Source organism: Pygoscelis adeliae, unplaced genomic scaffold (genome assembly GCF_000699105.1).
Source record: "Pygoscelis adeliae isolate BGI_AS28 unplaced genomic scaffold, ASM69910v1 Scaffold77, whole genome shotgun sequence".
Classification (NCBI taxonomy): Eukaryota; Metazoa; Chordata; class Aves; order Sphenisciformes; family Spheniscidae; genus Pygoscelis; species Pygoscelis adeliae.
In genome coordinates, this window is record NW_008825216.1 from 587,600 (window position 1) to 605,749 (window position 18,150).

At 36.4% G+C, this 18,150-nt stretch overlaps 1 protein-coding gene across 1 annotated transcript in view; it reads right to left on the reverse strand.

The window, feature by feature from the left end:
- FMN2 (formin 2) overlaps positions 1-18,150 on the reverse strand; it is a gene marked incomplete at its 3' end in the record, with an annotated part of 169,831 nt that overhangs the window by 68,178 nt on the left and 83,503 nt on the right. Inside the window, exon 11 of the mRNA XM_009329214.1 lies at positions 5,811-5,872. Within this exon, the coding sequence (XP_009327489.1) occupies positions 5,811-5,872 (62 nt within the window). The remainder of the gene's footprint in view (positions 1-5,810; positions 5,873-18,150) is intronic.

Here is an 18,150-nt window from a genome sequence, read left to right on the forward strand (position 1 = left end):
CCTTTCAGCTCCTCATACGGCCCTGCCAGTGGGGTCGCTTTTGCTCAAGGACCTGGATGTACTTGGTGGGTGATGTGGAAGGATCAGGAAGTCCAATGTGTACATCAAGGGGATTTGATTTTGAGTGAGAATAGCCAATGATTTGAACTGTATGATGTTAATTGCTATATAATACCATATGTCATCACTACTATGGTTGTTATATGCCATATCAACGGTATCACAATAAAAATCACCAGATTCTTATTAATGAAGAATTCATTTTGATGAAACCGAGCAAAGTGCAATGATGACAGAACCAGACAAGCGCAGTGATAATGGAACCAAAACTGGCTTCAGCATGCAACATTCCAACACCACACACCATGTCTCCTGCCCTGAAGGACTGTTATGAGAGATGGAGCCCAAAGTCATGGACTAAATGAACTCAACAAACATTTTAGAGGGATGGCCCCTAGACTAAGGGAATGATATCTGTGTGTATATACCAAAAAGCAGGAAAGGTGGTGGTGATTAATGGGAATGTATTGGAAAGTGTGGGACCTGGAAATGATAATAAGGGGTAGATATTGTCCTGGTTTCGGCTAAGATAGAGTTAATTTTCTTCCTAGTATCTGGTATAGTACGGTATTTTGGATTTAGGATGAGAATAATGTTAATAACACACTGATGCTTTAGTTATTGCTGAGCAGTGCTTACACTAGGTCAAGGACTTTTCAGCTTCTCATACTGCCCTGCCAGTGAGGAGGCTAGAGGTGCACAAGAAGTTGGGAGGGGGCACAGCCAGGACAGCTGACCCAAACTGGCCAAAGGGATATTCCATACCATATGACATCATGCTGAGCAAAAAAATGGGGAGGTTGGCCAAGGGGGTGGGGCCGTTGCTTGGGAACTGGCTAGGTATTGGTCAGCAGGTGGTGAGCAATTGCATTGTGGATCACTTGTTTTGTATATTCTTTTATCATTATTATTATTTTCCCTTCCTTTTCTATCCTATTAAATTGTCTTTATCTCAACCCACAAGTTTTACCCTTTTTCCGATTCTCTCCCCCATCCCACTGGGGGAGGGGAGTGAGCAAATGGCTGTGTGGTATTTAGCTGCCTACTGGGTTAAACCACAACAAAACTGAAAGGAAATCAGTTCATATTGAAAATTTTCATATTGAAAATTTTTCATAATAGTTAAAGAGGAGAAAATATTTTAGCAAGGAGCATAAAGCTAAATGGTTATTTGCATATTCTTTAGAATAAATAGCAAGAGTACTCTCTCTTCTGGCCTTCTACACATCGTGAAGTATTAGAGTGCTTATCACAGCAATCTATTATATAGATGCATGTTGAAGCTGTTAATATTTCTCCACCAAATCCCATGGGCAAATGTTAGGCAGACTCACTATTCCTTATTTAAGCCATTATTCTCAGATTGTGTATGCAAAGAAATAACAACTGGCAAAGATACAATGTCTAAGCATGATCCACTCGTGGGTAGGCCTGAGCAAAACTCAAGAGATACGGCTTACACTCTCTATCAAAATCAAGAGGTCCAAGTATATGGTGCAAGTTCAGAATCCAACCTGAGTTTCAAGTCACTAATTTTGGCTCTGGTATCCAGAATTCTGATTTATGTGTATTTTAAATTATGATAGAAAAGGAATAAGGCTGACACGCCTTCTGCACAGGTATTATTGAAGATTGTTTCTCAGAATTTTTACCAGCTAGCTTTACGGTTAATGTTTATCTATTCTTTAATTTGCAGATGGATAATAAAAAAACCCCTTTATATTACCATCCAACATTTGTGTCAAGAGAGAACACATTCAATAGATACTTCTCATAAAAGTCATTAATCTGATTGCATTAGCACCTCTTTGAATGTCACTGCTATTTATTTCCTTGAATTTTAGCTATTATATAGAATCATAAATGGAACAAAACAGTATAGTATACCAGAATTTGATATTAACTATATCTAAAATCAGACAGCATAAATCTGATAGAAATTACTGCAAAAAACACACTGCTTTAGTTTAACTCTTTTCCCACTTTTGCCAGACTATAAACTTACCCTGTATTTAGTCTTACCAAAGTTCATAGGGGCTATTTTTTCCATTTCACAACATAAATCTAACATTTCCTGGTTAGTTTTTTTCCCTTGCAACAGAATCTTAGCTCTGAGTTTAGACCAATTTAAATGTGTGTAGGTTTTTTAATTTTGGGGTGGATTTTTTTAGGTCAACTTGATTTTCAAAGTTAATGTTACATATTTCAAAAGCATCGAGTGACTTTTCTGAAGAACGTCAAAAGTAACTGAAACAACAAGGATATACAGACATACCCAGGTTAATAACAACTATCATATTCCTTTGAAGCTGGGTCATGTATCAGAAGTCAGGTACAATCTATAGTCTTTGCAGAAAAACGTTAAGACATCGCATTGTAACTGCCAGTTTTTTTAAAAAAAATCACAAGAAATAATTGAGGAGAAGGTTTGAATCTTAGTGGCAGAGTGGAGGCATGCACTTCAGGACCGGGTGTCTTTTGCTCTTGCAAATAGCATTTTGAGGTTTTTGAAAGCGTTGACCTAAGCCTTTTAAAGATAGAGACAGGGTGGACAATTTACCAGGAGTCAAATTAAGAAAGTATACACGTTTCATTTTGTGATGTAAAGAGATTTGAAAAGGGCAAATCCATAGATCAAAGGTAATCCTTTGATACAGTTTTTAATCCATTTTTATACTCTTATTTTCACAGTATAGTGAAGACATAAGCCAGAGCAGGCTTATGTTTCAAACAGTGACATTTTAGGTACAATCTCAGCTGCTAAGAGGCTACCTGTTTTCAAAGTAAACATTCACTTATTTGTGAATAAGTACATTTCTCATCACAACCAATATGGCCTAACCACATATAGCAAATTGACAAATCAGCTGAATTTTATCTACCTTCTCCCTCTCTAACTATAGCGATGCTTTCAGGTGGCAGCTATTAGGGAGTTTGTAAAAGCATATTAAGGTAACTGTTCTACGTGTAGTTTTATCTATTAAGACTCTCCTATTAAAATTGTTTAGATCTTAATACATAGCTGATTATCAATACATGTTTAAACAACTTTTTATAAAGCAAACTACAAAACCATGTGTAAGAACTATGTGACTGTACCATACAGTGCTGCAGTAACAAAGTCCTCCTCACTTGATGCAGTACCACTTAATACTATTAAATATATTATTGAGGGCTTGGGTCTTTGGTGGGGTGTGGGTTTCCTCATTTATAAAAAGTCACTAAGATGTATACAGTAACTTTGTGGTTTAACAAGACTTTAATTCCTCAGTAAACAGGAATTGAGCCCTCGGGACTGTGGCTTTTGAAATTAGGGTGTGTTTAGGTTTGGAGACTGCCCAAATTTCATTCACATTTAGGAAGGGAAAGCACCATGCCAGACATATGCAATCAGAAAAAATGATTACATTCTGAGGGAAGACTGTAAAACAAATGCTCCCATATGTTCCACAGAGATCAACTAGAAAGGCTGAGAACTAGTACAGTGGTATTTAAATATCCAGCAAAAAAATCCCAATCCAATAAAGAAATCCTAAGAACTAAAATTAAGTTAATGGCTACAAAGTAGCCAAATGAGGCAAAGTTATCCCCACTTACAACACAGGATGAGGCTGAGAAATAAGGGAGGAGTCAAACATGCCAGGCTCTCTGGTACCACCCATTGCTTGCACTTTTTTACTGAACAATATTGTTATGATTAGTGAAGCTACCAAGGGAAGCAAATGCAAGGTCTGATGCATTTTGACCAAAGACTGAAAGTAAAAACAGAAAATAAAATTAAATTTTAAAAATGCTTCTTTCAAGACACAGCTTTATCAAACAAAGGATCCAGGATTAAAATTCAGGTCCCCTTATGAAGCTCTCTCCAAATAAACTGGGTTTTTTTTTTGTTCTTTGTTTATTTTTTGGTTGGGTGTGGTTTTTTTCTCTGTCTTGTACCCAAGCAAATATAGTGATAAAGTTGGGCTGATGTGTCTTCTATTCAAAGCAAAGAAATATATTATAGTCATTCCAACTTTTTGAGTCTTACCAGAGATTAACATATTTTCCTCAATCGGGACAATATTTCCTAGACATTTTCTGTGATTAGTGAAGGTAATGACAAAAGGAACACAATGGCATTTGATTATTTCAACAAACTGCAAATTTGCAGGTAATCTATTACACTGGGACTCTGAAGTATATTGGAGATGACGTTAAGAATAAGATACTTTTCAAATGCTTTAGTACATTAGCCACATAGGAGGACTATTTTTTTAAACCAAAATAAAAAATTCCTATGCAATATAAAAGAGGAAGTATGCAAAAACTGATCATGAAGGCAGTATCTATTCCATACTTCCCACAACACAAGCTCTCACAATTGCACATATGTAATATATAAAATTACTTCAATTTTTTACATGCTAAAGAACATATGGAATGGGATATAGCTGTGCTGCGTAAGGGAGCAGATTAAAAATAATGTAAAATAAAAATAACACAGGCCAAACCAGAAAAGTTGTGGCATAAGGATGGGAGTGTTTAAAGTATAAAGATTTGGGGTAGTTAGAATAGGTTTCCCATTTGACCATTATCTTCCTGAGCAGTGTTGAGCGAGTTAATTCTTCAGGGATGAAATAAGAGTGGAAGGGCTTCCTAGCTCTTGTCAGATTTTTGTTTTTTGGGTTTTTTTTTTAGCTTTTTGTTTTTTCTATAAAGTGGACTAGAGCTTACTATCTCTCTCTTCAGGCCCCAAAGTGGATTATTTAAGAGAAATTTCATAACTCAACAAATCATTCCAAAGTAGGCCATAAAAAGCTAGAAGCTACAAACCAAAAACCTGGAAGGTGTAAAAGTAATTAACATATTATCAAACCTATAACATCAGAGAAATAAAAAAATCCAATACAATAGCATACATTGGCCTTCAATGCCATTCTGTGGCTCACAGCTTTTTATTTCATATTTTAAGGTTCTTTGGAGGGTAAGTAGAAAGCCTCTTTGCTCTTTAAAGAGATGCCTAGCCAGACCTCCATGTATCCAGGCAATGTGCTCGGAGAAGGGGGTAATGCTCACTGGCCTCAGCTGAAGGCAGAAACGTGCTTCTGAGGTCCCTTTTTTTGAATTTTGCATGTGACTGGCTTTGTAAGGTTTTAGAACATGCCTGAGTATATTCTGAATCCCTGATTTTGCATACCTGGTGGTCAAACACTCTCTGATGATTAGTACCAAACATTTATGAAGCCCCTGGCAGTTTATACTGCTTTTCATTTCATTGACTTACAGCAATCCTTTTCCTTTCAAAGAGTTAAAATTATTTCAGAGGAATCCCCGAAATAACAATAATTAAAAGCTACAGTTCCACAAATGGAATGATTGCTGTTATTAAAACAATTTTTTTAATTGAACAACATTGTTATATTAGTGAAGTTACAAAGCGAAGCCAAAGACCTGGAGTGCAAGGTCTGATACCTATTGACCAAAGACTGCCCCACCCAAGAAGAAAAAAAAGGAGCAAACCCAATTTCTTTTTAGTCATTTAGAAGTTGATTATGTTACTTATATAAAAATGTATGCATTATGTAAAACACACAATGGCAATTAATATGATTTAAATGCTTATTATTTTCATTGCTTTGGGAAAATAAAATCACTTCAAAATAGGACATGTTCTACAAGCTTTCTGAATATTACTGATGCAAATGAAAAATACCTTCACATGGACCTACAATATTCCTACATTATATGGACTTCCTCTGATTACTCACATTCTCATACAGGGCTTGAAGGGTCTCTAGGTCAACCACAGAGTTGTCCAAGTTCACAACAGCTATAAAAAAGACAAAAGAAAAAAGAATTAGTTGTCAGGATGATAATCCAGCTGTGAAAGAAAGACTGAGCACAACACCCAGCAATAGTTTTTATGACCTATTGGCCATACAGCTTAAGGGTTTTAACTTTATTAATGCCTTGAATAGCGCCGTTCCTAAGACTATGGGCTAGAAACCTGGTAGAGCCAGGTGTCAAATGTTAAAGAATTCATCTCCCTCCCCCCAAACACACAAACACGATCCCACGAGTATGGCCATAGCCAGAGATCAGAGATAAGCTTTACATCAGACTTTCACGGTCGGACTGAAAGCATTATAAAAATTTGTAAATCTGCACCACAGCCACACACACACACTCACGCAACAAAGCTCATTCCTGTCACTGGTTGGCTTCAGTCTTAAACTGATTAATCCATAAGTCAGCCAGTTAACTTCAAAACACCTGACAAGGGTCAAGTCTTCTATGCACTAAGCTGACACGTTTAGTACGGATACGAAATATGCCTTTCCTGTTCCCAACCAATTCTGGCACCACACACATACTGTATTTTTTCAGCATCAAAAAGCCAGTTCAACAGCACAGATCGAGTGATTTCCACCTACCTAAACTTGATAAAAAGAAGTCATTAAGAGGGGCACACTTTTAGGAACACAACCCTGACTCCCCACTTGCATTAGGAACATTTCATGAGGCATAGGAAATGTTTGTGCAAATTAGTGAAGAATTATTTTCAGCTAATACACAGAATTATTTTAAAAATAGTACTTTTCGGTCTTCCTCTTACATATTTTTTGCAAGCACACTGACCATTCATTTAAAAGCCAGATAAACCCAACTTTCCTCATCCAGTTAAATCTTGAAAGAAATTTAGAATGTTGCATTAGAACATATGTGATGATAATGAATAATTTTATCACACTATACCAGTCTTTTTCCTATTTTGCACTTCATTAATTTGTACCCTTTTTTGTAGCGGGCTCTGCGAGTGTGTGTGCACACTTGTACAATAAGTAGAATAATCCCCTAGGCAAGATTAATCTAGAAATTGCAAGACTGAGCAGCAATAGAAACCCAGCACTAGGTTACTTTATGTCCTATAAATCCATGTCATTAACTGTCACAGAGAAATTCTGTGTATACACCTAAAGACTACAGACAATATAATTCAAGCTCACGTGTTTCCGATTGCTCTAAAGCATTTAGAGATACCACTCTGAGTCTGGGACTCATCATGTTTCCCCTTTCCAGGCCTGAGACATAGTTTTAGTTACAGTATAAGAAAATTATAAACAAAGAAGTGTTGATCTTGATTAAACTAAGCAGGCTACACTGTATCTCTAAGCAGGGCACAAAGCTAACTTTTAGGACTGAAACAAAAAATAATTAGGAAAGTCTTTAATTTTCAGAAATAATATTTTTTTTTCTTCCCATTTTCCCCTTACCAAAAAGCAAGAGAATCTGAAAGATAATGGCAATGTAACAGTTAACAGTTCAGGAAGCAACATGTTTTTTGTTTTGTTTTGGGGGAGGGGGCACATGCAAAGATCTGTTACTAATTATTTGGGATATTTTAAAACTCCTTCCCCCCTCCCCCTCAAGTGTAATAATTGTTGCAACAGAGACTTAAAGATGCCCTCTCAACAAGGTACTGTAGTATATGTTGTATTTAGTAATCCCCGTTGCCCAATATGACTATCTGCATGCTTAAAAACATGCCAAATTTGCCTTGTAGAACTGGAGGCTAAAATTAACATGCAAATAGAAACTGGGTCTAGATTGGTTTTAGAGCTCTACTTTAAGACAACACAGATGTCAAAGCCTATATACAAACAGCTTTATTAAAACCAGGATATATTATGAAACTCAGTTTGTACTACCCCTACATTTCAGCATTCTTAAGCTTATGCAATGTTTTCATATATGAACACACTCACAACCCTTCAACTATTTATTTTGAGTTGTGGCTGTCTTCTCCCTGCTCCACCCGCCTCCCCTTCCTTCCAGAGACTGTCTGCTCCTGCACTAAGAAATATGACATAAGTTCCTGCTCTGACTTTTGCTCAATGTTAAGATCACCCATGGATTACTCAGGGAGCAATAGAACACTTTTGTTTGAATGCTTGCAGGAGATAAGAGAACTCCTGGCAAACACAATGGTGCCAGGTCTGTGTACTTTCAACAAAACAGGTATGCAGAAGAGTGTACATACTTCAGGGAGCTGCTTAAAACAAATCAGTCTGAGACAAGGACTTGCAGAAATTACATCCTAGTATACATGTTTCAAATCCCCCCCTCCCAAGACAAATATATTTCTATATATTTCATCTAAAGATGTATGTATATGTTCATAAATAGCGCACTAGCATCCCACTAGGATTTTTCAATGTTCACCATAGGATTGCTCCCCCCACTCCAAGGATTCAGGAGATGAGGTTCTGTTCCTTGGCAGTACTGAGTATTGTCATGCAGAACATGATAGCTGGCAAAATAAATCACGTCTGTTGCATATTTAATTCCATTATCTAGACAATTTGAACTGATAAAAACAATGAAGTTTCCTTATGCAGCCAAGCTTACTAGCTAAACATGCCCCCTCCCTACAATCACCATGACGACACAAATATCTATCCAAAGGATTCCATATGCAGTGGCAAAATAATGATGAAAAATACAGACAAACATTAGCTTCCTCGTATGAAAATATTCTGAGCTATGCTACAATTCCAGTATACTTTGATGCAAACATCTGGAGAAGGTTTTATAATAGTCTTGCAGTCGCTGGATATTTTCACCCATGTCACTATTTTAGAAAGTGATTTTTTTGTTTCAAAGTTGACATTGCCATTTCCTGGTCTCGACTCCTATGAAACGATCTTTAATAGCCAGCACATCATCCAGCCTTTCTGATACATTCATAAGACAGCAGTGGAAAATATCCATTGGCTTTTACTCTAATAGAAACAATTTTATTTTAATCACATCAGACTCAGGCATTTAGTTCTTACCTTCAAGATTTCATAGTTCCGCTATTTTCTTGCATTCCTATTGCCACTGCTGCCAATAAAACTAGCAAGCCAGCACCAGTTTCAAGCCCCAATACTGTAAAATTATTCGATGTGCGTATATGTAATTGTGTATATACACACACATATATAGATATGATTAAATCCAATTTGAACCAAGTATGTCCAGATACACACACAAATATGCACAGATAAAAATAAAAGGAACTACAAACGAACAACTTTTTTTTTTTTTTTTCTTTTTAAGCAAGCACTGGTCAACGGATGATTACAGAAAATCCACCCAGTGAAAAGAGGGGTTGAAGAGCAATCACAAGGGGTTGCTTGACACTATAAAGAACAGAGGAGGAAAAAGAGATTTCAAAGGATTTGTAGCCAAAATAAAGGCATCGGGAATCTCTTGTCGGTCTTAAACTTTCCTGATATTCTCATTGTTTTTGTCACAATCTACATGGAAATTTAAACCGGTATCTTTGCGACAGAAATTATATCTTTCTTATGCAACTGCAGAATATAGAAGTTTTAGCAGAGTGGAAGAGTTTCCATTCCATTCTGTATTTCTACAATATAAATTGAATAAAAAAATAAATTACACAAATTCACAATAACAAAGCCAACTTAGGTACTAGTTTCAAACTGGAAGGACAATAAAATATACACAGAGACACAAAGACTTACTATTCTTAGTAATAACAATTAATTTGCAAGTCTGGCTAGGTACCTTAGAAGATACTTCACCTGACAGGAGGATAAAATTGCTGCTAAAAAAAAACAACAAACCCAAAACCAAGAGAGATTAGTGTGAAGCACACAACTATATTCAGGGGCATACTTGGACTCTGAGAACAGACGGACCTTCTCCCATATACATAGAAGCCAATTTAGAACACAGACACAGTTAAAAAAGAAAACACACAAAAAATAAACCCAACACAAAGAATAATCACCACCCACGTCTTCAGGGGAACACAGTGTGTAACCAAGCCACCAATGAGATCAAAGTTTTTGCCAGCAAATATAATCCTGAAGAGGAAATGCATGAGAACACCAGCAGGAAGTGGAGGATGCACAGTGTATTCTCAGGAAGTCTATAAAAGGAAGTAGCTGTAATTTTTTTTATTGTAAGACAGATCATTACTGTTCATTCATATATCTAGGAGCACGTGCACTACCAGCTACCCCTAAAACAAAATTGATAGGCAATATAGACGCAGCAAACCTACACTTACCTGAGGCTATGAATCTAAATCCACCAATAGTACCACTTACATAAACTGTTAGAGAAAAGACAACTTCCTACAGCTACCCAGTGCTTGGAAACTCTCTTCTGTTTGAAGTCCAAAACTCTGGAATTTCCTTTTAAAATGAAAAGGCCAAAAATCAAAATTTCCCACTGAGTAGAATTTCAGGAATAAGAAAAAGAATCATCAACCTGATCCTTTGGATCCAACTTTTATGTCATAAAACTCTCACTAGCGCAATCTCACTTATGGATGACTTTCAGAAGACTGGTATTCACTCCAAATCTTGGTCTTCTGTCTTCCCTTTTCTCAGGACAGGTTTCAAATCACATTCCATTTCTCTGACCTTTCCAAATATGCTTCCTAAGCTTTTCTGTCTCTGGACTCCATCTGAAAGTGTGTCCTCTTCTTGAGACCTCCTAGAAGCTCTGCCATCTCCCCAAAAACTGACTGAACAATTTCCAAATCCTACTTGACTGATAACAGATTACAGTTTAACTCCTCAGAAAGTAGCAGTAGCTGAAGAGAAACCACCTCAAATTTGCAAAAGGAATTCTGAACCAATTCTGCTATACTCAGATCCATGCTTCAGGGACACAAACAAGCAAACCACCCACCCAAGTTCTTCATGCCAATTTCCACCACAATTGACTTCTCCATGACTCTCCAAAAACCAAGCAGTATTGCTCCAAGAGGCCATTCCTTTTTTCCTCCTGCACATCTTTGCCTCTTCCCTCTCACATCTGCTCTCTTTCTCCAGAAGAGCACCAAGAGTCTTTGCACTACTTCATATCTCCTCTGTCAAATGGCAGCAACAGACAGTCACTTCAGCAAATTACAAAGGCAGACTGATTCTTCTTCACTGAATGAAGGACCTCCTTCTTCTACCGCAGATAACCACGGTACTCTTATCATACAGTTCTGTGCGGGGCACAGATTTGGGGGTTTCACAGCTGTTCTGCCTATCATGTGACTCTAACATGCAAGATTACAGGATACTGAGAGGTTACAACTTCCATAGTACTTTTTCCTAACTTCTATCCCCAGATAATTGGGCTCCATGTTAACAATTAAACCATCTATACCCCAGGAATAGTACTCCAAGCTGAAGAGTGAAAGAAACAGAAAAGACATCAACAAGTCTTACAACAAAAATGGACTTTGTTGTTATTAAGAACCTGTATCTATATTATATAGAAACCATAAGCTGTACAAAAATAGAGTCTCAAAATTACCACATAATTTAAAAGTCATTCAACCTTCTAAAATGCTTTCAAGTAATTGTACTTGAAAATTTGATGAGACATATCCATTTTTAAATATCTAAAAAGGGTATTTGGAAGGAAAAAAAAGGCACATGAGTAGATTAGTAGGTCAAATGTGTCACATTGTGTGATCTTCCTTGAACGATTATTTCTGAGTTAATTAAAAAAAATAGCTGCTCCAAGAATAATGTATGGGTAGTAAACTTCAAATCATCAAAACCCAACATCGTCAGAAAACTAACGTGCTGGCAAAACCTTAAGCAATGGGAAATTCTGATACAAGAAACACAAATCAGACAATATATAGCCTGATCAACTTATGAAATGTTTCTGAGAATAAATTAGAGAAAAAGAACAAATAAACTCGTTGTTCACTGAATACAGAATGGAAGCCTTCACTGACAGGTGCTAGGAAGAAAATGCAAGAACACGACACATGCAAATACAAGCAAACCAGAAAAAAAGTCTCAATGTAGACAATTTCATCAGGTTCCTTGGAATGACTGACAGCTGAACTGCTCAATTCAAAAGTAGAAAAAACATCTGCCTCAACGTTCTCATCAAAAAGAGAGCCTTAGAAGAAGATCAAAGTGCAGTGGCTTCCTTTGCTGCTCTAAAGATTATGGTATGATGCAATATCAAGCTACTTGCAAAGTAAACCCAGATTTAAATCCAACTTAATATTTATATTTTAAAATCAACTAAACTGCAAAATTTGCAGTCTTTTATTAGTTACATAGTAAACCCACAACTTCAAAAATTGCTATCCTTAGCTTTTTCTCCAATGTGAGCTTATTGGCATCATTCATCTAACACAGGCCTACTGCACAAGGTCATGTTTTAGTCTGTGATACTTCCAACAACTTGACAACTATTGCTATTCTCTTGGGATTCTTCTTTATCTCAAAGAATAGAAATGTGAATCTCCTAATGCAGAAAGTTAAATCCCAAATGAGCCTCTTTGAAATAAATGTTATGTTTACATAAATATGGAAAATAGTGCTAGAACCAAATGTCGCTGTGCTAATGGGAGGTGCAGCAAAACACACAAGGATCATGACTGTATAATTTTTAAAGATTCTCAGAAAATAAGTGAAATAAAAGAATTTTTAAACAGGAGTATCTGGACTTGCACAACTTGCAGAAAAAAACCCTGTTGATAATGGGTAGGTAGGGGATGGCTGCACTGGGTAGAGTTAGCATAAATGAAAACAGCTTCATATTATTACCTACCTGCTTGCCCTCGGTACCTTTGTGATATGTTTATCTATCAGCAAATACTCTAACCTTCTCAGGATGAAAACTTCAAGCGCACAAAGCACAATGGAGATTGGATCTTCAACACAAGTACATAAGGCATGGATCAGAGGCAAGAAACAGCACTTAGAACTGCTTGCACACAGTTTTACTGTGGCAGTAATTCACCTTGATCTAAAGCTTGTGTAAGAAACCAGAACAGTACACAAAATTTCCAAGCAGAACCCATGGATTAAGCTTAGCTGTTGCTTCAGATTGTTTTTAAAGGACTTAAAATTTTTAAATACCTTCAAGAACATGCACTCACATTTCTGGGAAGCTATAAAATAAGAATCAATTAAGCAAGAATATGCATTTGCAAAATTTGAAGTAACAGAAGTAGGAGACTTCATCAAAAAGAGTGAATCACTTTTTGTACTGATTCTTCTCTTATAAACACAATTCAATTTTTTAGACATTTGTCCTTGGCATTCCTATTCCCTAATGCTGTAAGCCTAATATATAGCAATAAAATTGTATCCACAGAGCTTTTTTACATACATATAAATATATATACACACATACAACAAAATATATAACTTGATTTTATATATAGCTATACATAGTTAATATAAACAGTTACATTACATACCTTTCAAACAATTACCAACTATGTTAAGGACAGCAGTTACTGATTATGTGAAGTCTAACTTCATACACCTATACAGTTTGTTTATAAAAAGTGTGCAAGTTCAGTTCTTAGAGAACAAATATATTTTGTTTGACTCAGTATGTCGCCTTCTTGTCTAGGCAGGAAAAAAAAATGGAGACCAATACTGTAATCCTTTCAGAATAAAATGTTTAAATACAAACATGATTGCCATTGTAGACTGTTTAATTTAGTGAGATTGTATTTCAGTTCTGGTTTTGAGAGGTTTGCTGATTTGACTATAGAGAGTACTTCAATGCTTATCTTAATTGTTTAGATAAGATTTGTTTGAATTTGGCAGGTGAAAAAACCATGGGTGTGGGATATAGGAAGGTTGATAAAAGACTGGCATTTTACCAGATTATGCTGATTTTAAACTACAGTGTGTAGAGGAGCAAACAGTCTCAATGAACCTGCCAGGGGCTGGTCTTTGGGGAGTGAATTTGAAGCGCAAGATTGACTGGCAGGATTCAAGATTTTCAACAAACTGGAAAGGATTACCATGATAACTCCCAAAACGTTACTTAAGGCTTAGCATGTTACACAAATGCAAACGATATAAGACACATTTAAATAATTTAAAAAAAAAAAAAAAAAAAAAAAAAAAAAAAAAAAAAAAAAAAAAAAAATTGTGCTTTATGCTTATAGTACGGGTTTGGTACGGGTTTGTTGTTCTCTAGGCAAACTTCCTGTCCCTTAAATGTATTTTAAAAAGTGTTTCAAGAACAAGATTTTAATATAAAATTGGTCATTGTCATATGGATATATTTTACGTGTAAGAAATTCTGTTACAGAAAATAAAATTACTGTTATAAAAAAACCCAATGCTATTGGCTTTTACTTTAATATCAGCTTGATCTAAGCTTTTTCACTTTCTGGTTAAGGTAGTATAGCATGCCAGAGGCATTCCGTTTAGAGGTTCTCAAAAGGAAATTTCTCATACCTATCAACTATATCACTTTGGTGGGGAGAATACTAGAACAGGATATCTGAGGAATATATTTTTGGGATGTTTACGTGACAGTATGTATTTACAGTGCACGTTATAAAAACAAACTGCACAAACACATCATCTGCAAGGCACATATGCAGTAGATCTGACATTGTGTACTAATCCGTCTGCAAACAAATATGATTTATAGCTTTGTATTCATGAGTCAAGTGAAATAAAATTTGGGTTTCCTGTGTGTTAGTGTTTGACTTTTTTTAGATCCACATAGGCTCTAACGCTTTTCAATCTCTATTTCAATGACATTATGTCCGTGAGTTCCACAGGCTAATTGTGGTACCAGTGATGGTGTAACTGTGGCAGTCAAAGGACGTATGCAAGTCAAACTTTGCAGAACAAGGTAGCATCTCTTACTGAGTGCAGCTGGAAGAAGTTAGCAAGATTTGTCTGGAATACAAACAAGCCTTCAGGCTTCAAACTGAGACTTTTAATTATGTGTGGATTTTTTCAGAATTCAAATTTGCTGGCTTTTGGTTTAATTCCACCTTATCTATTTTCATTAGAGTAGCTCAAAGCAAACAAAGCCATGGCTAACTCTAAGAAGTCCAGTCCATAAGCAAAGAGACAAGCTTTTTCTTTCGTGCTTTAAGGAGCTCATTCTAAATGATAAACAAAATGCAGGAAGAGGAGGAGGAAGAGGAGAGAAGGAGGGGGAGGAGGGGAAGGAGGAGGAAGAGATTTATTTGGAATCATCTAGTAGTTCACTGGCAAAGATGAAAACTAGGTTTAAAGTAGAGCAAAGTCAAGAATAAATTTAGGTTTAAATTATTCCAACTATTGGAAGAATCATTTATTGCTTATTCTAACATCATAATCACTAGAAGGACACTAGCTTTTTCATATGGGATCTCTGAACTATTTGCCTTAGTCTGTGACCCCGAGCAGCTCTGAACAATCCCCAATCTTTCCATGTTCCTTATACACTCTTTAATCATTCTTCTAATCGAACATTGAACTTCTTGGGTTTTTTGCTATTATATTTGTTTGAGATGAAGTGACCACAATTCATCCCTCATAATAATGGCAAGAATATACCAGTTTTATACAGTTATATAGCACTCTGCATATTTATTTGATAAAGTTAGCAGGGTAGATACCAAACGTACATTTTTTCCAAAAAATGTATTCTCTACATTAAGCAGCTAACTTAGGATCTTAGCTTTTTTACTCTCAATTTACCCACGGTTAGTATATAGTTAATGGAGCTCCAGATATGTCCAGTTGGCAATTTAGAATACTTACACTAAATTACTTAAGTGTCAACACTGAGTTAACAACTGTCCATGTCATAGATCTGAAAATTTAATGGCTTATGAAACACTACCAGAAAGGAGAATATCTTAGGCTTCTATAGGAATCTGCTCTCAGCTTACTGCAACTGAAGATATCTTTACCAACACCGAAAAGAAAGATATTAAAGATAGTAATTAAACCTCAGTGAAGTCCATGTGGCAATGCTAATGGGAGAGCTGCACATTCTTGAGCAGATTCAAACTCACCCAAAGAACTGTCTTGATTACACCCTTAGTAATAATGATCAATGACTAACGTAAGACTCCTTGTCTCTCAAGGAGTGACTAGAAGTCAAAACAATTTTTGGACTAGAGCTATAGCTGGTGGGATATCAAAAAGACCAACAAAGGAAATAGCAGAATAACCTCAAGAACTTGTCTTTCTGTTGAATTGCTTGATCTACTTAGCTTATACAGAAGAAAGTTAAGAGGCAACCTGATTACAGTTCTTACGCATACCTGCATGAGAAGATATCTGAAAGTAGATGGCTCCGTAATTTCGCAGACCAAAAGTAGGAAAGAATGAAGGATGCCTGTAAGTTAATCTGACAAATTCACTACAGAAAGAATATTTTAAGTGTTAAAAGTGAGGGAAAGTAACCTTTTGAACAATGTTTCATGGGATACATTGCTTCTCTATCACCTAAATATTTGTATGAAATCCTAGACTCACCAAAGTCAATGGCAAAACTATCAGTGACTTCAAAGAAAGCAAAAGGTTGAAGGGTCAGAATTTCAGCTGGAACTCAAGATCATTTATACGGCTAAAATGTTCGTATTTATACAGACTAATGGCTTGAGGCAGAAATTAGCAGGCAATATTACATGACTTGTCTTATTTAGCAGCCAGACCAAATGCTTAGAATGTTCTTTCTAAAAACCTAGAGTTGAGCTGCATGTTTGCCCTTTGCTAGGTCCCTCTGAAGTTCTCTACTAGTCTTCTCTAACATCAACAAGCCTAAATCATTTTACACAGACTACATGGAATGTTGCTACCTTTTGATGATTTACAACAGAAAGTACTGGAAGTTCTTTTAGCCATGAAGACATGCACGATCATTCAGAAACAAGCTTTCCTTGCTTATGGTTCAGGCTAACCAGTTGTGTATGATGGATACCAGTATCCGTAGTAGTAGAGCTAGTTAGAAAACACTACATGGAAACTTACAGGGATTCAGAAACCAATTTCAGAATATTGTGTACAGTCAACTGTTGCAATCACAAGTCAAAATACAAATTTTCTTGCTTAAGAATTACAAACACAAAACATTTGAGAGATTTCTTTTCAAAACCAAATTGCCCTTTCCCTCTGTCAGATGGTAGTATCTCACTGAAATAAAATTACATACTCTCAATTTATTCTCCAAATCAAATTAAAATTTTATTTTCGGCACAGAAGAGAGCAGTTTAGATGTAGCATGGTATTTTACATGTCTGCCCAGTCTGATGTCTGGATAAACACCAGGGATTTCATCGTACTAACACACGTTAAGCCTTTCACCAAATATTCTGAAGTTACAGTATTAAAGAGCTACAGATGCTAAGAAAATGATGTAATGATCTTGTGATATTTAGTCCGTGTTCTAAGTGTGGTGGGATTATGAAAATAATGCAAAAAGACTTTTGGCTAGGTAGATGACAGATGACACAACTTTACTAATTCAAATCACAATACTGTGATAACTGAGGGCAGAAGGATGCGTGTTTATGGTTTAAGTTCCATCTTTTTACACGCTCCAAAGTGTTTCTCAAAAGCTGGTATTAATAACTCAAGGAAATAAGGGCTGGGTTTGCAACAAAACCAAATGCCTGGATACGTGGAAAACCAAAATACATACATTCTAAGAAAAAAAATAATCAAATGTTATTTGGAATCACCTATATGTCTTTATTTCAGTATCATGACTGGATTCGGCTTACTGAGGACTTTAAGATTACAAGAGGCACTCTATATTGCTTCGGTTCAATGCCATTGAGCTATATTTTGTGTCCAGGTAGCTAAAGCGATCGCAACTTCACTAAAAACAGAAAGCACATTACACTGAAATAGAATCTAACACATATTGCTTGGGGAGGTTTCCTGTGGAACAGCAGAACAATGAAAATAACCTTGAACTTTCATTGTCTAGGGATCATGACAGAACAAGAGAAAGAAGAGAAAAAAGTAGGAGAAACTCAGGTACCTCATAAAGCGACAGGAACAGGAACGCCAACACAATGGCCCCAGCATGAGAAACAGCGGGCTCTCAGACTCAATGTTTTACAATCTTTGCAGTAGAAAAAGATTTTCCAACATCTAACCAGTTTCCCCTGCACTGTTTCTCACCCTGCCTACCACGGATGACGGATGGATGCAGCAAACAAATCACAAATCTCGCATCTTTCCATCATCCTTTCTCTTCCTTACACTGAGAACTATTTTTCAGAAGGGGACACTCACTGAGTGAGAAGTACGCCGAGAAGCAGCGCCTCAGCCAAAGCTGGAAAGCGGGGCGAAGCCA